The 22,576-nt window shown below is 36.8% G+C and overlaps 3 protein-coding genes across 4 annotated transcripts; 2 read left to right on the top strand and 1 right to left on the bottom strand.

Moving 5' to 3' along the window:
- Positions 1–216: 216 nt before the first annotated feature.
- Positions 217–8,851, top strand: faah2b (fatty acid amide hydrolase 2b). The gene is made up of 11 exons (XM_073812236.1): positions 217–733; positions 1,802–1,884; positions 2,048–2,184; positions 2,757–2,966; positions 3,082–3,201; positions 3,292–3,427; positions 3,510–3,627; positions 4,270–4,389; positions 5,206–5,314; positions 5,450–5,638; positions 6,221–8,851. Exons 1-11 carry the CDS (start codon positions 548–550, stop codon positions 6,394–6,396), a joined length of 1,584 nt encoding a protein of 527 aa, XP_073668337.1. The 5' UTR covers positions 217–547; the 3' UTR covers positions 6,397–8,851.
- A 430-nt stretch (positions 8,852–9,281) lies between these two features.
- Positions 9,282–19,267, bottom strand: nelfa (negative elongation factor complex member A). The gene is made up of 11 exons (XM_065248711.2): positions 18,962–19,267; positions 14,244–14,415; positions 13,199–13,360; positions 13,013–13,102; positions 12,576–12,703; positions 11,551–11,620; positions 11,354–11,442; positions 11,162–11,273; positions 10,331–10,641; positions 10,138–10,237; positions 9,282–10,045 (listed from the first exon to the last, which is right to left on the bottom strand). Exons 1-11 carry the CDS (start codon positions 19,169–19,171, stop codon positions 9,861–9,863), a joined length of 1,629 nt encoding a protein of 542 aa, XP_065104783.1. The 5' UTR covers positions 19,172–19,267; the 3' UTR covers positions 9,282–9,860.
- On the top strand, positions 18,957–21,747 carry nicol1 (NELL2 interacting cell ontogeny regulator 1). 2 transcript variants are annotated; one of them, XM_065248714.2, is made up of 4 exons: positions 18,957–19,070; positions 20,142–20,276; positions 20,447–20,535; positions 20,697–21,747. In XM_065248714.2, exons 2-4 carry the CDS (start codon positions 20,153–20,155, stop codon positions 20,766–20,768), a joined length of 285 nt encoding a protein of 94 aa, XP_065104786.1. In that variant the 5' UTR covers positions 18,957–19,070; positions 20,142–20,152; the 3' UTR covers positions 20,769–21,747. The 2 variants fall into 2 exon arrangements, with proteins under 2 accessions (XP_065104786.1, XP_065104785.1); XM_065248713.1 differs by lacking the exon at positions 18,957–19,070 and adding an exon at positions 19,717–19,873.
- The last annotated feature ends 829 nt before the right edge of the window (positions 21,748–22,576 follow it).

Genomic DNA, 22,576 nt, shown 5'->3' with positions numbered 1-22,576 from the left:
TCAAACCTGTATGGCAGGAATGGGGAACCCAGTTATTTAGCTGTTTTACTTGAATTTTGTCCGACATTATTATTTATTAATAATGATTTTTTGTAATAGGCTCATGACTACCATAAAATAACAAAATGAGCTAAACTCGAGGATAAAATAATTTAGTTGATGCTGCTGCCATCTTGTGGCGCAAAACCAAACAACATGAAGGTTTGATTTTTTTTTACCACATATAGATGATAACAAATAGCCGTGACATTTGATCATCATAAAACAACACGGCATTAAATCACCTGATAATTGTGTGTGGTGTTGTAACAGGTCGCTTTATCGATATACTATGGGGGTCAAAGCTCATTAGCATGTGCAGATTTGTCGGCGCACGATCATAGGAGGTAGGTTGTAATAATAGGGTTTTATACACTACATAGGGTATGTAACAGCTCCTCTGCACCAGCCAGAATAGCAAATTGTTTATCGGACACACACACAGGTGGTACTAGGCCTACTTTTCGCAAGGCATATTGGGACGCACAGATTACTGCTCGCTGTCACAATGGCTTTGACGCTCGGAGAGCGCGTGGAACATTTGCTCCTGGTCCTTGTGCCTCGGCTGCTTTTGGCACTTTTTAGGTTGCTCTCACCAGGAAGATCAGGCGGATCTAAACGTCTCCCTCCCATCGAAAACCCACTTCTTACACTGTCTGCAATGCAGCTGGCTCAGAAGATACGTAGAAGAGAGGTTTGTTGGTTAGGATTTGCATTAGCTCTGAAATGATAAGGTGGTTCATTCCATATTCGTACATCTTTTTTGGAAACCATACTTTAACTGCATACTTATGCTTAAAATAATGTATTCCAAAATAAAGAAAAAAGCAAACACATTAAAAAGCAACATGGAAACATTTGCATTAAAATGTCCGTAGCCTACATTAAACGTATACACATAAATAGTAAAACATGTCATTAAGATAAATTAGTCCTAAATAGTCAGAGAAATAAAATATTTGGGCTAAAATTTGGGACACATTTTTATAGATGGGTGCCCTCTCCATGCATGCACAATAAAGTAGGCTAAATCAGAGAGGGCAGTACTATTGACACTATTTAATGTTAAAAACTATTTAGCACATTTTATCACGGTTTTTGGGCTATATGATCAAAACATACAAAAAGGTATGCACTCCAACACAGTTTTATTTAACTTCTAATTGTCTTTTATGATTAATTAAACTAAATATTATATTTATATTGTCTTTGATATTGCTTATATTCTGTAGTTTAGTTGATTATTAATTTTATTATCAATATTCCACTGATCTTGTGATCTAAGATTTCTGTTGCCTTATTGTGAAGCTGTGTGCAAAAATAAAGTAAACCAACTAAAGTTCCAATTTCACTTTTATTTCCTTAAATAAGGCCTTTTTCCATGTTTAGGTGCTATAATTGAGTCCCCATGCTTTTATCAACCAAGAAAATGTGAGAAAGATTAACTCAGTAACTTAGTGTTTGTAAACCATTCTCTGCAAGCTCCCCTTGTGATGTCAAAAGGGGATAATACCGCCCCTTAATCTGCACTATCCAACCACGACACTGCCATTTAGTGCAGAAATCAACTAATTTACATTTAAAAGGACACACCCAAAATGGCACATTTTTGCTCACACCTAGTGTCCATTTTAACATGCTATAGTAAATTATCTATATGGTATTTTGGGCTAAAACTTGACATATGTACACCAAAGATTTATTTTAAATTTTACATTTTTTTTGTGAAATGTCCCCTTTAAGTCCTTTTAACATTTTATAGGTTACAAGTGTGGAGGTCGTCCAGGCTTACATTGACAGGATACAGGAAGTAAACCCACTGCTCAATGCTGTTGTCAAACACAGGTGAATTCTCCACTTCATTGCATTAACATTATTATGCATTTGGCAAATGGTTTCATCCAAGATTTCAGTGTTGCTAGCACCATGCTCCAAAAAGTAAGAAACATTATTTATGCACCAGCAAAGCAAAAGCACTGCTTAATACTGTTTCCTCTCTCTCGCTCAGGTTCTCATCAGCACTATTGGAGGCCGCTCAGGTAGATAAAAAAATAAAGGAGAACAATGAAGGAGAAGAAGTTCTGAAGGATCGATTTCCTCTGCTGGGTGTCCCACTATCTGTTAAAGAGTCTTTCTCTCTTGAGGGTATATAACTTAAAGAGTAACTAAACCCTAAACCAACTTTTTTTAGTTAATGATCTGTAAGAATGGGGCTTTATTAGTGCTGTTCATTGATTTTAGTAACTTTTTTAACATTTGGATATAAAGTGTTTCAATACTACAATATATGGTGTAAAAACGTCTGAGTGCTGCCCTCTTCAGGTTAAACGGTGGCTACTGCAGTTGAATTTTCCTATTGGATGTTGGGTCCAAAAAAATAACTCGTGACGTAAGCAGGTTCAAGCTCACCACGCCCTTGTTACGATCTCACCACACACTTGATACGAGCTTAGTTCGTCCCCTCTATCTCCGTTGGGATCTTCCCACGTTTCTTGCATTTTTCAAATATTGCCAGTGATTGGAGTCAGGCTCTGACCAGGGGTTTAGTTACGCTTTAAAATGCTTTTTGGCCTCTTTCTAATAAAAACAACAGCATTGAAGACTAATGAGCTTTATAACTAGAGATCTCTACTTGTAGATCCAGTAGAAATAGAGATATGCAATAAAATGTTACATGCTAGACGTTAAGGTGTTATCTGTCTCGCACTCATTCCTAGGTATGCCCAATGCTACCGGCTTGATATCCAGGGCTAAATTCATTTCCAGTGTGGATGCTCCATCTGTGGGCTTGTTGAAGAGAGCCGGAGCTATTCCTTTAGGTGTCACCAACACCAGTGAGCTCTGCATGTGGCTGGAGTCCAACAACCACCTGTATGGGATCACCAACAACCCCTATGATCTAGAGAGGACATGTGGAGGAAGTTCAGGTTTGCATTAAAAAAAGAGTTGATTAAAAAAAACTAAAATCATGGCAGTACAAACTTTACTGTTAATATTGCTGAACACAACATGTTGTATTATGCTAGATCTTCTCTTCTGTAGGTGGTGAGGGTAGTATCATAGGTGGCGGTGCAGCTGTTATAGGCATTGGCTCTGATATCGGAGGAAGTATCCGTATACCGTGTTTTTTCAATGGGATTTTTGGCCACAAAACAACAAGAGGTGTGTCCAAGACCATCATGTGTATGTTAATAGAAATGTATGGAACATATTATATATATGTTATAATAGAAGAGTTTTAAACAATTTCAGGGGTGGTGTCAAATGACGGTCAGTTTCCCAAAACTTCCAGTCTTCAGGATGACTATGTGAGCACTGGTCCTATATGCCGCTATGCTGAAGATCTCCTCCCCCTTTTGAAGATAATGGCTGGACCCAATGCCGACAAGTAAATACCAAACACAAAGATATCATTCAGAGAAATCAAATCTCAGCTTCTTACATTGCAAATGATATTCATCATCTTCCAGACTCTCTCTCTCTGACAAGGTGGATCTGAAAAAGTTGCGTTTCTTCACAATTGTAGATGATGGAGGATCTCACATTACTTTGCCAGTAGATCATCAGCTCATTGAAGCTCAAAAGAGGGTAAGAGGTCTTTCAAAACAACTGCTACAGTGATCCTTATTCTGTCAGTAAATACGAGTATTCAAGAGTTTGCATTAACATGTAATCAATAGGGTTCTATCACCAACCAAGGTGGTGACACGGGTGTGCATTATTTTTAAATAATTCAGGACCGGAGTCAATTATCCTGCTTATGCCACAGTTACCACAAATATTTCTATGGTAGTTATTTTAAGACATTTGACAGGTCAGGTGTGCATTTTACAGGAAAAATAATCAACCCCCATGGATGGCTCATGGTATATTAAGCAAGTTTGGTGTGCTGTCCAAAGGGAAGGGCTCCGAGCTCAGAATTTTAGCCCGAACCCAGAGTACTCCCCCCTCTTTAACTGGGATAGATATAATAAGTGAGAGTGAAGCGATGGGGTGGAGTAGGGATGCTACAAATCTGTCACGGGACAATAGTGAAGGACAGCTATAAATAGAGACTGCTTTGCGTTGATTGGTTGGATCACATGACCATGCTCCTCCCGAACTTGGTCAAATAAACTTTATTTGTTTAAAACAATGTGCATATTCAATTTTTTTTACAGTTTTGTATAGCGAATAGGTTATTATGCATATTAAGTATATAAAACTGCAGTTTAATTGTTTGTTTAACAGGTGGTTGCACGTTTAGAGGCTGATCTGGGAGTTACGGTGAAAGAAGTTAGTTTTCCTCAGCTCAAGTACGCTTTTCATATCTGGGATACATTTTTGGCTTTACCTGACAGAGATGGCAAGGTGTGTAGTTTCTTTTCCTTCAAAAGCAAATTCACATAAAAATAGCAAAAACTTAAAACTTGACATGGTATAATATATCAACACGTCATTATATAATTGCAGGTACATTTAGGGGCAGATTCCCGGACAGGGATGAGCTTAAGGACTAGACCTTAGTTAAGTAAGGATATTTAAGTCATTTTTAAAAGCATAATTTATAAATAAACACTGGTGTGGATCTTCAGACACAACACTCACACTGATATATTTTAAGATATGACAGAGCAAGTTGGTTTCGGTCTAGACAACCCTAACATTTAAGTTAGTCTGGGACTAGGCCTAGGCCCGGTCTGGGAAACCACCCCTTAGTGTCCGAAATAATATTTTTTCCCTTTTTCAAATGGTAATGTTTTTAATTATTTTAATAATTTGGTAATCATTGGCATGGATCACAAGATGTTACAGGCCATTACAATATAATATTTTTCTGTAAAAAGTGTTTTCCGGACTGGACTTATCTTAGTCCCAGACTAAAATGCATACATTTTAACATAAATCAGTGCCATTGTTTTGTTTTAAAATGCACACCAGCAAAGTTTATTTCTAAGGTATGTTTGTAAAAACTACGTAAATGTCCAAAAATAACTAAGGACTAGTCCTGGATAATCACCAGTATACATATAAAGGAAAGCTGTCACTTAGCCTTATTGTTTAAAACCTATAAACAAACTTTTCTCACACAATGAGAAACCACATTGTTTATTTGACAGCAACAGAAGATTCATCAACTGCCTGGTTTTGAGAGCAAGCAAGTTTGATTTTGTGTGTGTATTTCAGCCTCCTCAACCTTTTGTTGAGCTTATGGCAGATGGGGGCTCTGTTTGGCTCATATGGGAGGTGATAAAAAGCATATTTAGAAGATCTGAACACACGGTGGCTGCAATTGGTAATGCAACAATTCACAACACGTCATGGTTTTGTTCAACATTAAGCTAGCCACATACATTTTTTTGCTTTTCTGGGTTAAACAAGCAACGTAGGCTGTTGTTTATGTCATGTAGTTCCCTTGTTGCTTCTCCAGGTTTGGCTCTCTATGAGAAGACTCACAGCAGCGTACCGTCTCCGTTTATCCTGAAGCAGAAGGAAGAACTCCAGAGAGAGGTGGATGAGCTACTGGGAACAGATGGAGTTTTGCTCTACCCCTCTCATCCTTTCCTCGCCCCCAAACACCATCATCCTCTATTCAGCCCTGGAAATGTAGCTTACACAGGTAGCAATTGGTTACATTTTTTACCATAACTGTTTATTAAAGGGACTAAAAGTGTAAGAGGTTGTGTAGGGTGCGTCCCCCCCTTCAGTATAAATTCATAACATAAAACAATCTTTACATTTGAATTAAACGAAACATATAAAATGCTATGCTTATTTTTCTGCGGTTTAGTTGCATAGAAGTTATGATAAATTCCTGAATTTTATCAAATTTCTTAAGCCTGCCCCCCAGGCACCATATCACCCAAGGGGTCCACTGCCCTAGACCTATTGTCTCTAAGCAACTTTAATTTGTCATTTTTCTCAGTGAGAAATGTGTAATCCATTCCTAAAACTGTGTGGCTATTATCTCCAGAAATATTATTACAATGAGAGTTTATTTAGAGAAGGAGAGCTTTGTTAGTTGACATAAGGAGTGTTTTTATTATCCAAAGGGCGCGGGGGGGAGCTGGGTGATAGCTCAGTGAGTGATTTAATGTACAACAAAACTGTTCAAAGGTACAAAGTTAAATGTTTTTTTTTAATGGGTCATGAAGCAAAGTAAACATTTTGAAAACCATCCAATTTTGTTACCTATTCATAGGAATTATGAACATCCTTGGCCTGCCAGTGACTCAGTGTCCATTGGGACTGAGTAAAGAGCGATTACCCTTAGGGGTGCAGGTGGTGGCAGGGAAGTTTCAAGACCACCTGACCATAGCTGTTGCACAGCATCTAGAGATGACTTTCGGAGGCTGGAGAGATCCTGGAGTGGCGTGAGGAAATAACACAACTGGAGGAATGGTTGATAATGCACACCTGGGGCCGGATTCACAAAACATTCTTAAGAAGAAAAATGCCATTTTTATCTTAAATTCAAACTTAAAAAAAAAGTTAAGAATATTTTGTATGTTCAAAAAAGCTTCTTAAGAAAGTTCTCGAAAAAGAAACTTAAGTAACATCTTAAAGAAAGGATAACCTCACAGTAGTTTTAAATCTCAAAATGTTTTATAAGTTCATTTGATTATTTTAAATGGCACATGTATTGTGTAGTCAGAAATAGATCATTTAAACTGTTAACTTCACAAAGACACAAAGGAATTTCATACTCATATAGTAATAAAGGTAAATGGTTTACTTTTGTAATATGTCACGTATAAACACATAAGTATTAATATTAGCTAACATTTGACTTCCTTCATAATACATTTATTGTGAAATTATTAACAGCTCAACTCAATGACGCTCTGAGCAGGAGTCAAACCAGCAATCGGTCCGTCATGCGAGCGCTCCGAAAGGATTGGATATTTAGGGAATAATATTTACTCACCGCACTGCCTTCATACACTAACTGTTACAACAACAAATAACATGTTGTATGGTATTAACATATCACTCTTTTCATTTGTGGTATATATCGCATTAATGATTGCAAGGTGGTAAAACTGGTGGATGACTATAACCTCATGAACAGGGTAGAATAATTTATTTTAAAGCTTGTCATTTTATTCTTAAAACAAAAATTTAAGATCTTAAGTAAATATTTTTAAACTTCTTAAGAAATGTTCAAGAACTTTCTTATTTTTTGTCTTAAGAATGTTTTTGTGATTCTTGCCCCCCGTTTTTTTTTTAGAAATTTTGAACATATTTTTTTTCCTCTGATGTAAGCAAAGGTGGACAGAATTTAAATATTTTACTTTTAATTTAAAAGTAATTTTTCAAGTATTCATATTTTATCAGTGTTTTTCTTTGGAATACATACAGCATATTATCATAATTTTTACTCCACTACATTTTAAAGTGTTTTTTACATTTAATATTTAATAATTAATTAATTAAATATTTAAAAGTACATTAAATTATCCAGTCCTTGTACTTTTACTTAAGTAATAGTATGAGAGCACAATTTTAATGTAATTAGGTATTAAATACATTTTAATATGCGATATAAACCGTATGATTCTATGCTTTTGAATGTAGTGAAGTAACAAAAATTCCTGTACTGTCCACCTCTGGATGTGAAGTATATGAGTGGTTTGAAAGCTTTGGCCTCTGTTATCTGAAGGGGGCGGTTTCCCAGACAGGGCTTATCCTAGTCCAAGATTAAGATGCCTTCATTTGAAAACACCTTGTACTGACATATCTTAACACATGGGTAATTCTCACGAAATCCAGATTTAAAAGGTGTCCAGCATCAGAATTTTTAAAAAGCCCTTGAAGCCAATTTTTTTGCACATATAAGATTAAGGTCTGAACTTACTATAACCATTATTTTTAGAGTATTTAAAAAAATATTTGCTATGATTGAAATTTTTTAGATTATCGTTATCAAAAATGATCATTACCGCAACATGATATTACATTAAATATATCCATTTACAAACTCGTGTTTCGGTAATGAGAACTAAAAAGTTGTCTAGGTACTATGATGAACAAAATTTAAACTTTTATCTTAAGAGAAAAAATAAGAACTGCTTACCTGGTAGCCATCTTGAGTGTCACAGTTAATTATGTCCCTTCCAACTATTTTTTTTGAAAATGTTAGTTCCTTGAGGGCTTAAACTATGCTTGAAAATTGAGGATGAGAACATTTTTCTTGGACACATTTATAATCCTTATTATTGTCTCTACATTTACCAATGATCACCAAATACCACATGTTTCTTTACTGTAAATGTTTATAGTATAACATGCACTGAAGCTTTTTATTTTTTTGATTTTTTTAATTATAAATATTTCCATGTCAAAGAACCCAAATCCAGTCATGGACACGTTGCTGTAATGAAATTTTCCCCTTAAATGTGGAAAAACAACAAAATTGGTTTGTATGATGTCATTTGAAATCATGTGCAAAATAGTACATGAAGAAATGTTTGTAACTGTATGCTTCTTATTTTTAACTCTTAATTTTCTTTTACTTTATCAAAATGCTTCATGACACCTCTTAAGTTCCATTTTGCGAGAATCACCCATATACCAGTGCCATTGGTTTGTCTCAAGATGCACACCAGTATTTTTTTTTGTAAGGTATGCTGGTTAAAACTATATAAATGTCTTAATATAACCAAGTTCTGGATTAATCTAAACCCTATCTGGGAAACTGCCCCGCAAGTATATATATTATACTCAATACTTATATTCAATGTATACAGTCAATGTAATAATTCCCCCAACTGGCAAAATATTTATGTATGATTTAGTTGTGAAATTTTTTACTTTAAGATTTTTCTGTTGATGTAAAATAATTGTACTTAATTTTACTTTCTTAAAATATGCTTTAAATAACTAACAGGCATTTGTAAACAGTTATTTGGCTCTTTTTGGGTAAATGTTGCCTGTATTCTTATATTAAAACAGAACAAGTACTTATTCAGTTTGTGTCAGAACATCATTTTCAATTATTAAATACAGATGATGACTTGTGTATCATGCATTCATCTTGAGCTCAGACTTTGGCTACAGACTAAATGGAAAAATATATTTATTTCATGCCAGAACCAACTGTTTTTTAAAGGCACAATAAAGCCAATGATTTAGTTTTGAAGTTAGAGTGATTCTGTATTGCAACAAAACTGATCATAACAGCATCTCAAAATTGTGAAGTTTCAATGTATTAAATCAATATGCTTAATGAGTTGAAAAGAAAATTAAAGAATTTTACACTCTTCACTTTTTGTTTGTTTATTGTTTTCTCTTCTTTTTCTGTCCATTGGTCAACAAGGAACACATTTTCTTCTCACTGTGAAAACACATGGACAGATGCGTTTTTATTTGTGGGACACTATAATATCATGTTTTTACCCTTTTACGGTCTTGTAATAACGTGTCAACGTAGATTAAGAGACAACCGAACGAGCCCTGCCTCAATTTTGCAACATTTCCCCAACAGTAGGAAATCTGAAACGGGCCTTAAAATGAGAGACGATACAAACGTTAACAAAAGATCAAGAAAACAATTGTCTTATAAGAGGGTCCCTGTCTTTGGCAATACAGGAACAGAAACAGAAGGTGAGGTCATCAAAACGGGAAGTCCTTCGCACCTGCTTGAAACCACTATCCAAACATTCTCCCACTACAATTCCCAATACCTCAGAATTTGGCCCGTAGATGTATGTACATTTCAGCACATGTACATGATAGTTAAAGCAGCCCTCCTCAGACCACACTGAAGAGGAGTGTGTGAATGTATACATATGTGTCTATGTAAACACGCCGAGTGGTTGGGTTTGTTAACTAAACCCTCCTCAGGAGACGTTGGTTATGGGTTTGTATTTCTTGAGGCGCGTCCATTGCCCAGTCGAGTAGTTCATCTCAAAAACGGTGTCCACCAGCATGGTGGTGCTGCCGGTTCCATCCGCTTTTGGCAGCATCTCTGTGTGTTCGCTCAGTTTGATTTGAATGATGTCACCCTGCTCTGGACAGGGGTTCTCTGTTGGGCCAAACAAACATTTGGAAAGGCATTTAAAACAGAAACTGTAAGACGGTCAATCAACTAGATATACAAGATAAACATCAGAATACCTCGTGATCCAGCCATGAAGCCCAGGATAAGGGCTTTTTCTGGCCGTGTAACTTTGTTTGCAGTCTTGAACATTTCCTGTGCGGCGTACATTTGTTCTCTCTGTGGGGAATCAAACAATGCCAGATGAAAATTCTAACATACTAAAAACTGTATTTTATACCAAATGTGTGACAAGATGAAAGAAGTTCTCACCGTGAGCGATAGGTTTTTTTTGGGTTGGGTCTGTGGAGGCGCTGGCGTGGGTGCGGGTTGGGCTGCAGTGGTGGGCGGCTGCGTGGGCATGTCTGTCTGTGCGGCTGTGGCGGCAGGGGGCGGGCCATTATTGGTGGGTGTGCTGGTTGGCGTGGTGGGTGAAGTAGGGGCAGTGGGACTGGCAGTGCTGGCGTTATACATGGGCGGCCGCTGTTTAAACTGGCCTGTTAGCGAAGCAGAAGCGGCATTGGGAGCAGACGACTCTTCGGACTGCCGGTTTGTGGTTTCACGGCCCGAACCTCCTGCATTTGCTAAGATTCACACAGAGGAGATAAGAACAATGTATAAGTTTAGCTTGTGGTTCTTGCTACATGCTAAGAATAGTCTGCGTGTTTACAGTGACTCAATTCCGATTTTTTACCCTCATATGGCACAGATCGAATATGAGCCAAGAATGTCTAAGCAGGAAAAAAGCACAGAGATTCCAATTTAAATGTAAGCGAACAGATCAGATATTCCCATCTCAAAATGCATAATTGAAAATGCGATGTCAACTCGGGTGGATACCACCCGCGATCACATCACTCTTCTTCTTCAATGGAATTTGTGTCCCTGTGGTTTACACTGTTCTACCTTGAATTGTTTAGTGTAAATGGAGATATGGGATACAAGTTGCTTTTAAAAAATGTCGTCAAAAAAAAAACAAAAAAAAAAATCGTATACAGGCAATAAGTCAGAATAGGGCATCAAGATTTGCAGTTTACATCCAGCCATAATGTCTTTTCAGCCCAAGCGTTAAATATTCGAATCTTCCATTTGCAAATCTCTTACCTGGCTGTGTCTCCGAGCTGGGAATATAGGACGAGGAGGGAACCATGCTGGGTGTGGCGGGAAGATAACTGGTTGACGGAAGGGCGCTTTCGTTGTTTAGTGCCCCCAGTTTCTGTCAAGAAGAGAAATAAGAGTTTCATTTTGTTTGAAGCATTTAACAATCATCATGCATTAAAATAACAACATGACTACCTGTGTGGACACCAAGCCAGCAGCATAGTCTGGTGTTGCGTTCTCCACCACTGCCTCTTCTTTGGCAGCTTTCTCTCCAGCTTCGGTTTCTGAATGAGACAAAAATATACATTAAAACTACAAATACCACAGTCATTCTTGACCCAGCATAGAGGAAAAAGGTACAGAAACTACAATCTCGGTTTCCCAAAACTTACCCACAGTCTTCCTCCTTCTCTTTGCTTCTCTGCCAGCTCCTACCATATCCAACTCTGATATATCCAACAGCTGCAAATAAACACACAATCACTAAACCTTACAATGAAAACCAACATAAAGCCCCTGTCCCAGATGACTTGGGTGCTCCATGTCATTCTGGGTTTCAATGCACACATGTGCAGGCTCCAAAGACGACTACAAAACTGAACAAATAACAATCATTCATACTTATTGTATTCATTATTTTCAATGTATTTCTTTTATTGCTACACATATATTTATGCTCTATTTGTCGAAATAAAAGTAGTTATATCAGTTAAACTTTAATGTGGTCCACAGACCTGAAACTACTTCATAGGTGTGCGTTTACTGAAAAAGAATACACACCCATAAAACGTTTCTCAGTAGGGATGCACCGAAAGGAAAATTGAATGAAATTAAACACTCAGTCGCACACCAGACATATTTTCCCAATTTCTCACCATTCCATTATTAAACTTTTGTTAATAAACGGTTTATTTCTTTAACACAATCGTGTTTTCATTGTGGGATTTTATTGGTTTTAGAAAGATTTTGTTACACACTCCTGTTGCACTTCATCGTTCCTCTTCTCATCTATGACACGAGGTGAAGCACTAAAGAGTCTCTCGCTCTCCGTGCTTGTTTATTTGGCAAACAAATACCTAAGGACATAATCGCAGTGTCTTTCTCATACTCGGACTCTACATGTTGTTCAGGGTCTCTTGATTTTAAATAATAATTGAAACTTGTAGTGCTGTACGTTTTCACGTCTTTCTCTCTGTGCTGGTTTGATTGCGTCAAAGACCTCCTTATTCCATACAATTTATTCACTTGTTCAGATTTTTGCTATTTGCGGTGAATCATTTCAGTTGCTGAACATTTGGTGCATCCCTATTTTTTGGCCACAATGAAGCATTTAACAGCCTCAGTGGTATAATTCATTATAAAACAGTAACAGTGTCATTTAACTCAAACAAAATGATCTCAAATGATTTTCAGTTACCTTGACTCCCCTCTCCTTGCGCAGGGGTGTGCGAACAGGGGCAATAGGAGTTCTGTTGCTGGGTGGGCTGAACATACTTGGGGTGGTAGGGCTGCGAAATGGTGCTTTGGGAATACCCTTTAGTGGTGCTGTGAGAGGAAATACAGCGATTATTAATAATCAATTCTGTGTTCAGAGAGTAAGCAATAGATTGATCAAGACAAGGAAGATATGAAGAGCTCAGGTGCAAAACTCTCTTGTAAATGAGCATTTTTTTTCTTAATGGAGTCAAGTGTTTCTGATAGGCCTGAGGCCGGGATTAAGCGGATTTGAAGTGAATGTATTTGATGAACAGTGTGTGCCGAGAGCATTTGGTTTATATCATCATCATCATCTCATTTTTGACTGGGGTAACGTTTAGTGTCCTTTGAATCTGAGCTCCTCGTAAGATGTCTTACTTGTGGTGTCAATCTTCTTCACCAGGCCTCTTCCTTTGGAGTGGAATGGCACACCTGCGGTCTTCTTTAACTGCTGAGCCGTTTCTGTGGCTTTAGGGTAAATTATAAAGATATAATAAACAACATGACAATTATCATTCAAACATTTACTTTAAATGACTTTAAATGAAAAGGACTTAAACTCACATTTCTGTAGCAGTTCAGCTCTAAGCGTAGCACTCTTGGGTTTTCTCTTCAGCTGAAAGTGCTTAATGGGTGGAGTAAGCGGCCCCACCAGCGTAGTCAAAGCACTTTTATTCAGATACTGACACTCCAGAGGCAACATAGCGGATGCTTCACATTCATTTACTGAAATGGAGAAAGGGGAAAAGCAATGAATTTCACTATTTTATGTTTTTAACAGATGCTTTGTATCAAATACCAGTAAAAAGGGCATTTTATAAGTAAAGAATATTTGACGACGGGCCATTGAATTATAAGAAAATAATGCACACCCAAGGTCAATTATTCCTCTTATACCACGGTTACCACAAACATTGCTCTGGTGCCTATTTTTAAGACATTTGACAAGTTAGGTGTGCGGTTATCAGAAATTAATGCATACCCACGGAACATTTCCCAGCCAATCAGAATACAGCATTCAACAGACGCGTGGTATAAATAAAATTAACACATTTTCCTTGCAAATAACAACATATTCCTAATACTGGATTGATGTTTAAGTAATAAACAGGCTTCATATACCGGTATCTATAACCTTGCAAAAAACTTTTGTAGTTTAAGCCTTGTGCATAGCAAGTTAAAGGTAAATTCATGCCATATCGCAATTACCATAATAACAAAATTTCAACATGTAAAAAGCATTCAGAGTTTATAACTACAGCGTATAATGCCCAGTCTGAGAACATGAACAGCTTCAAATTGAAGGTCACGTGTTGTCATCTTAATGCAGTAATTACTATAATGCTTGAATGCAGCATAAATTCTGCCTGCAATGATCTGACAGGCTTTTCAGATGAGCATAATAATAATAGGAACATTATTTATAGCATGTGATAAAAGTGCATCAGTCTATCATTGATTAAACATCCCAAATACGTGGTACCCAAGATTAATACAATGAATGTTAAAACACCCAAAAGAAAAGAGAGATGTTTAAATGGCATGCTTAAATTTTAGTAGCTGAAAACACAAGAGCCTCTCTTAACAATCCAAACCAATGTCGTCTCACCTTTCTCACGTAGCTCTCCAAGTATGTCCTGTACATTAGGGTTCTGCTCTTCCAGGTCCAGGTTTAGTGAGCCCGTCTCTGGAAAGGATTTCAGGATGTCAGCCACCATTAACACCCATGGCTCAGTGTCCACTGTGGCCAACTGAATGATTTCTGATAAAGCCTCCTTCATCTGAAGAAAAAGGAAAGAGAGAGAGAGTTATTGAAAGAACTTCGTTATAAAGTACCTCTTACTATCACATGCTCACAAACATTTACCAAAACAATACATTTGACTCAACCATGTCAATATACATTTACTCTGATGCTTTTTACTCTGTAGCAATTCTAGTGCATTTTGTAGTCTCTGAGCCTTGAATAACCTTCGATTTGTTTTTCATCTCTCATGATGATGATGCTTGGCTTGTTCACTCTTTTTCAGATAATTCTTCTGGACATTTTTTTTCCACAACAACAGTACTCATTCTGCTTTCTAGGTTGCATTAGTTTGACTCATTGTTAAAGAGTTTGACTCATTGTTAAAGTAATCTTAATCACTTGTTGACTGCAATTCTTGTTCTTTTGTCTTTTCCAACAACACAATCTATTGGGATATAAATCAGACAGTTCATTACAATGCAATACAACATCGATTTTCTTCACCAACGATGCGATATTTGCCGATACATTAAACGCTTCTTAAATGCAATTACGATTCGATTCAGTTCAATTCATTTATCAAAATTTTACCGTACATGTCTAGTTAAGCAGTTAGATTTTTTTATAACTTACAAATGCAAGTTATATTGCAAGTGTGCCCTGACTGATGGATTCGTTATGTTTTTAAAAACTAAATATGGTCCGTATCACTTGTAGATCTCCATGAACCACATTATGTGGGTTCAGAGCCACAGCTTCCAAATGCAAATGCCTTACTTAAAATCAACTCCTTTAACATCCTTCATTAATGAGGAAATTATTTAACAAAGAGACAATATCTGTCAATAAAATAGCTTTTAAGTCAACTGTTCCATTACTTTTCACCCCTTTAAAAAGCGGGAGCTACATATTAAACAGCTGTTATTTCTAAACCCTTCATCCAATTTGGATGTGATGTGAATACCCTCTACATAAAGCTGAAAGTGGGCCGTGCCCTTTAAGACAATATTCGTTATATGACTGTAATCATATACATTTTGGTAAACTACTTAACACAAAACATCCCTCTTTTCCAATACTTGGAGGGCACTGTAAAATAAATGATAAATTAAACTTTGAAAATGGCACAATCTCAGTCCCAATTGAAACATTTACAACAACAAACTAACAAAAATAAAGATAAATGAATAATGGGGGAAAATGTCACATAAAATCAAGCTTATGATGGCAAAAGTCAAATATTTTAGTATTTTGGGCCAAAATGTGCAGTAGTGACAATCACTGAGGTAGTTAATAAATTAAATTGAAAAATAAATTAATATAGAACACAAAGCTGTTAAACTTGAGCATTTGATCTGTCACACAACTTCATATCTAAGAGTCAAACAAGTGCTGCAATAGTGTCTTTTGAGAGATTTTTCTTAAAAAAAAAAAAAAAAAACTGACCAACATGTTCAGGAGAGAGGACAATGCATTTTGCATGGACATTATCACCTGCAGTGCTGCATTGCATTCACTTGCTGACACTATCAGATGAAAATGCGCGCTTTGGTGGAAATGCATAGATGGACACTACGTCAAGGAATAAGGATGCTGAGTGTGTCAAAATAAAGGTACCTTATATCAATATTTTATGTGTAGCATCTGCGCATCGACATATATTCGATGCATCGATCCATATTGATACATTGTACACCCCTACATATGGATCTCTATTCTTACTTTGTGAGGATTCTCTTGATGGTCCGGATTATTCTTTCTGCTTAACATAAATGATGATAACGCAAAATCAATCTTGCTTTTTCTTTAAATTTCACTGTGCCCAGATGTTACTCGTGAATTCTGTCCAGCATTTCACTTCTCATTTTGTTTAGAATGATGAGTTTTGCAGCTTTGAATACCAGTCCTGATGTGTAGCGAAGTCCCTTTATAAATGTCCAATATTTCTGAACTTTTTTTCTGCAGGCCATCCTTTCATGATATATTCTTTCAGTATTTACATTTCAGGATGTTAAGCTGTTGCTTTTCTGAACTCTTTCAGTTTCTTTTCAGGTGGTGGAGGTGTAATGTAATTAATCTCCAACTCCTCTTCAAGCAGGTCTTTGGTGTGTTCAAGATATAGTTCCTTCTGGTTTCTGAAAGCTTTTCTCATTTCCCCAGAACCATTCAATATCATTACCCAGCGGCTGTCTGAGTGGAGCTCTTACCTTTGATAAGTTGGGAATAAACTTGGCAAAATACTGCTTTATACCTAAAAATATTTGAAGAGCTTGTTTGTCTTGTGGTGAAGCTAACTGAAGTACAGCTCTCAACCTTCTCTTCAACAGGTTTCAGTCCTTTTTTTCAGTCTGGGGTCATACTCTTGTACAGTTCTCACCAAACCAGCAAGTCATCCACAATGTTTATCACACCATCTAGTTCTTCTAACAGCTCTTTGGAACACTTCAGATGCTGACGATATAACACAGGAATCTTATCTTCCTATGTGTTGAATTCACACAATTTGGAGCTTTCATTATCCAATTTAATCTAGCAGAACCCTTGGTTGGCATCCAATACAGAGATCACTTTGGCATATTTGACACAACAACTTCTAGCGTGAGTAGTGGAGTGCCGTTCACATTTAATTGCATGGTTCAAATCTTCTGGGTCAAGAAATATGCACATTTTTTTCTCACCCTATCAGCTGGCATAGTTTGTCTTGAAATGTTGTCTTTCTTTCATCTTGTGCAATTCTTTAATCATTATTTCTTTTATATTTCGACAGGTACTTTTTCGTGGAGCATGTACAACGGACTTTACTGATTGATCAACTTGAATGTGATGATGTCCTGGCATGAATCCCAGACCAGACCATTTTCATACTCTTTCAGTATGTGATGATCATTGACAGAAACTTCATGTATTCTTTGATCACTTCTTATGCTTGGCATGTGGATCTCCCTAATATTGCAGGAGCATCTTTCTCAACTATTTGAAACTGTGTCTTCTTGTGTTTGACCTTTGTATTCACAAGTTAGCGGTTTCTGCCCCAATATATGGTGTCCAGAACATATAAGTAACTTGCAGGTGGCTTTTTTCAGCATGTCCAACTTGAATTTCAACAGCTCGCCTTTTATCGAGCACTTCAGACCCCCACTTCTTTTTCTTTCTGGATCTTTGTAGTGACAGCCTGTATACTTTTTTTACTTTGTTAGAAGTAACCTGTTTGTGAATGTAACTGCATTTCAAAGACAATTGCTTTACAAAGAAGGCCCAGTTCGATGCCGGATTTGGCTATCGTTTACAACTTAGTGATGGAGCGGTCCCACAATAAAGACCCAGTTTAGGAGTCGCAACCACAGGCGGTAAGTAAATCAAAATCTAAACTTAATAGTTTTGTTTGCAATCAGCCCATAAGTGCACATAAAGTAAACAACGTTTACATATAGCTGTGCTGTACCCATACCCCCTTATCTCCTCCCACCATACGCTTCCAAGAGATGTGCATTTTTCGGAAAACAGATTTGTGTTTTTGATTAAAGATTGTGTAGCAAAATTAATTTTTTTTAAAAGTAACGAAGCTTACGGATTTTGTAAAAAAAGTACCACAATATTCCAAAACAATTTAATTTATTTTCGACTTTAATGCACAGACAGCGGGCTGTTGATCCCTTACTTAATTTTAACTCATCAATTATACTTAATTTAGCTGACATTATTAAAGAAATATTGCGTTACAATATAACGAATGTGGGGGAAAGTTATTTTACATAAATCTAATATTTTTATATTAAATTAATCCGTCTCGTTTAAAATGCACTAATAATGGAAGAAGACTGCCATCCTATCAGGAACATTGGCAAAAAAGGGAAAATAATAAAATTCATTTAAACGCACTATACCGCACATTTACAACTGGAATGTGTACGGGCACGCGGAGTAACTTATTACAGCAAAATACGTCAATCACGAAAACATTGTCCGCCAAAATGCCCAGTTAAGTTATTTTTTACAACCACAACTGTAATGATGAATTAAATCATTAATAAAGAGTTTCTTAACTGCTTTCAAAATCTTGTATCTTCATTTTACGACACTAGTAGTCATACCAAGTTACCACAATTTTAAAGGACGATTACCAATGGTGAGAAGGGTTTGTAAAGGGGGCGTTATCTGCTCCCTTTATATTTACATATATTAAGTTGGTAGACGCTTATATTCGAATGCAAACTTTTACAATGCATTAAGAGTAAAATATTTTGTAGCACACGCGAATACACTCTCCCACAAAGTTGAATGCAAGACTACAAACAGCAACATATAACAGGAAGCATAGCATGCTAACGGGTTAGCTCAAGCTCAGAGACTGAATATAAGTTGTGCTGGAAACTGACATGATCCAGACAGCAGCTGCAGGGGTCTCATGGTGGAAGCCATGTTATTACACATGAAACATAAAAGTGTCAGCAACCCAACACAGTGTTTTACTAATAAACAACATGGCAATTCAAATAAAACATGCCATACTTGTGGGTGAACCCAGTTTGCGTGCGTGTATGTGTGTGTGCAGCAGGTCAGAATGAGTCCTGCAGTCGCACCTCATCCACGGTCCTGCGCGGGAGATGCAGCATCCCCAGCAAAAGTTTCAGCTTCACCGGAGGCGACAAAGAAGAAAAACACAGCCGAATGTTGTCGATGACTGACACGGTGAGTAGGGAGGCGATGCTAGAAGGTGTCCACAACTCGTCTGTCGATCCCAGTTTGTTGTGAAGCCACAGGCCGGTGTCGCTCTCCCTCATCGACGCCATCTTGAAAAAAGACGAATAGTGAGATCGGGCATTTTAACAGGCTACCTAAGAAAACACACACACGCACAAGGACCCATGTGATCATAACTACAATGCAACGCACCTTTTAAAACACTTTATTTGAATTCAGTATGTTGTACGTGAGTGTTGATTTAACGTGTGAATATCATTCTAAAAAGTATTTTGATAGATATGTTGTTTAGTTTGTTTTCATTTTATAAAACTTTCCTATTTTAAGACCCCTCTCATTACACTGGTATTTGCCGAAATAAAAGTTATACTAATTGTAATAAAAACAAATGATAAAATGTCAAAATCACATTATTAAATGTATTTAAAAACAGCACTGTGCAAAAAGCACCAACGCAGCTGGCTAGCCATTGGTCAAAGCGACCCATGTGGCCATCAGAAAAATAAACTGTTCGACTTCATGATGCGCCGCAAGAACTGACAGGATGACGTCAAAGTACCGCGAGAGCAATTCGAAAGTAGACTTCTCCCTGTGATTTTTCGAATCGCTCTCGCGGCACTATGACGTCATCAGCATGTTGATTCTTGCCGTGCCGTATGGCGTCCTACGGTGCTCCACGAAGAACAAAATACTTTAAGCAAACGCAAATCGATGTGTTGACGCTTTGCGAGGAAACGCGCCCTGTGGTGGTTTGATTAACGGTACTCCCTAAATTTTGTCTGAGACTACAGGTAACGCAAATATAAACTATTCCGGTCTTTTATCTTGACAATATGTTTTACAGAGGTGCCATTTGATTTTTTTGGTGATCGCTATTTTAAACTAACGTTACCGCATTTTTTTTTTATTTTTGCAAGGGCAAAATCTAGTCAGTCTGGTAAATGCGCGTGTAAGATTTTTGTCATTTATAAGTCGATTTGGACACATGCATGTAGCGATTAAATGCAAATGTATTATTTGTATATATATTTTTAAAACAAAGCATTTGTGTTTGTGTAGGTATTGTCGTGATGCTGCTTGACAGTATGAGGCCACGCGCGGCTGTAGCGACAGTGATGCTGGTGGTGCTGCTTCAGCTTGTCTGTTTCAATCCCACATATGCCGAGGAATCAGGAAGCGTCATCCCCGCAGAAAGTAAGACACCCGTATGCCTTTATAGACGTGTGGCCAACGAGGATGTTTTATTTCATATTTAATTTTAGAGGCATGATACGCATCAAGTTAATAATGGATGTGGTACCTGGATGAGGTAAAAATGTCAACGTGAAGCCATAACCTGAACAAGTTTCTGTTTTCTTTAATAGGCCGACCATGTGTTGATTGTCATGCCTTTGAGTTTATGCAGAGAGCTTTGCAGGATCTGAAAAAAACAGCTTTCAACCTGGACTCAAGGGTAAGAATATGAAATGAGAGTAAACCACATGACCTCCTGAGATATGTAACCATTAAATGTGTATTCTTGTAAATTCTACAGTCATGCATGAAATGATATGTTTTAGACATTTGGACTGATGTGGGTCTTGACTTCTGCTTTGTATATGGTGTGTTTTGCAGACAGAGGATTTGGTATTGAGGGCTGAGAGGAGGGCCCTGTGTGACTGCATGCCTGCCAGCAGCCTGCACTGAAAGGCCAACCATAAACACACTTTATTTAGACACAAAGTCTTCATATACCTGTAGGATACTATCTGCTCTCATGGTCACACACACATACTCTTTCAGTCCCCCCTCAAACACATACACCGGTGCATTCATGGATACATGCTTACACTTTTAGAAAAGTATGTGCAAACAACATTATAAATACACATTCCTGATTAAATAAGTCAACACATACTTTTACAGTTAAAAATAAAAAGCAATGTTTAACAGCACAAAGCAAATGTTAAACATTCATATAAGGAAAGCAGCTCTTATACACTTGCATAATGTTGCACTAATTGCATAAGTGTGTGTAAACAGGGGTAACTGTTTCCTGTCTAAGCACACTGCACTGCAAAATATACTGCAAACATTAAACACATTGTTTATTATATGATTATTATTATTATTTGCACAATAGACTGTTTTTATTTTGCATTTGTGTCTAGAAATATATGATTAAGAAAAGATGGTGTATTTCATAAAACTATAGTGAATATTACAGTAATTAATATGAAAATGTGTAGTCTTTTAACATGTACATCTTCAGAAGTTGTCATTAGTGAGTTAGCTTACGATAGATGTAGGGTTAGAAAAGTCTCTGCATGTATAATGCTAGTCCAGCATTTTCATACATCGTAAACAATTCCTTGTTGCATTTAATTTTTTACAAAATAAAAAATGAATTGGAATTAGCTTAAGTTATTATTAAACGTAAAAATTTAAGTGCAACAACTAATTTTTACAGTTTATAGAGAGATTGTAAAGCCAAAATGTATGTCTCTACAAAATATGATGGACATGTAAGATTAAAGGACTTAATTGTAGATTAATTGGCTACTAAAATGTAGCCTAAGTTCACATGTGCAATGTCCTTTTGTATGTAGAACAAACTGCATCAAACAAAGCATTTGTGATATTGTATTTGTACCAATTATAGCAAATAAAGTGATAGTTAAAGTAACCAATGCCTTGTGTTTGTAATAACTTTATTAGAACAGCACAGAATTTGAGCTACTGGGACACATGTTGCATAAATGGCAGCTGACAGCATTCCAGGCAAAAATCATTTTTTGTGATAATTGCTTTGGTGTGATGTCTTTACGCATATGATAGATTACTAAAATATAAATACATACATCTTGTTTCACACAAATTACATATTAAATCTCTCTCTCTCTCTCTCTCTCATAATACTATCTATTGGTTATAAAGAAATGCAGAGATGTTTGACAATTGCCTTCCAATTTCGTATAGATTAAAGAGAAAACACTGTAATATTTCCTAATGCCGCTTTATATATCTAAAACGCAATTTAGTCTGTTAAAGGGATAGTTCATCCACAAATGAAAATTCTGTCATCATTTACTCACCCACATGTTGTTACAAACCTGTATACATTTCTTTTTTCTGATGAACACAAGGGAAGATATTTTGAAAAATGTTTGTTTCCAAACCGTTCATCGACCTCATTTACTTCCATAGTAGGAAAAAAGAATACTATGGAAGTAAATGGGGTCTACGAACGGTTTGGTTACAAACATTTCTCAAAACATCTTCCTTTGTGTTCATCAGACCAACGAAATTTATACAGGTTTGTAACAACTTGTAATGATGACAGAATTTTCATTTTTGGGTGAACTATCCCTTTAATGTTTTGCTTGTAACATTAAATGACCAGACGGGGGCGCAAATATACAAAGATTCAATACAACTGTCGCAGCAATGCAGCACTTCCCTTAAGGGTGTGAAAACAGCTCTGCAGAGCTTGCAAGTTTTAGGAAATAAATAGA

Source organism: Paramisgurnus dabryanus, chromosome 2 (genome assembly GCF_030506205.2).
Source record: "Paramisgurnus dabryanus chromosome 2, PD_genome_1.1, whole genome shotgun sequence".
Lineage (NCBI taxonomy): Eukaryota > Metazoa > Chordata > Actinopteri > Cypriniformes > Cobitidae > Paramisgurnus > Paramisgurnus dabryanus.
Note: the sequence above shows the minus strand (reverse complement) of the source record. Positions and strands in the feature narration are given on the sequence as shown.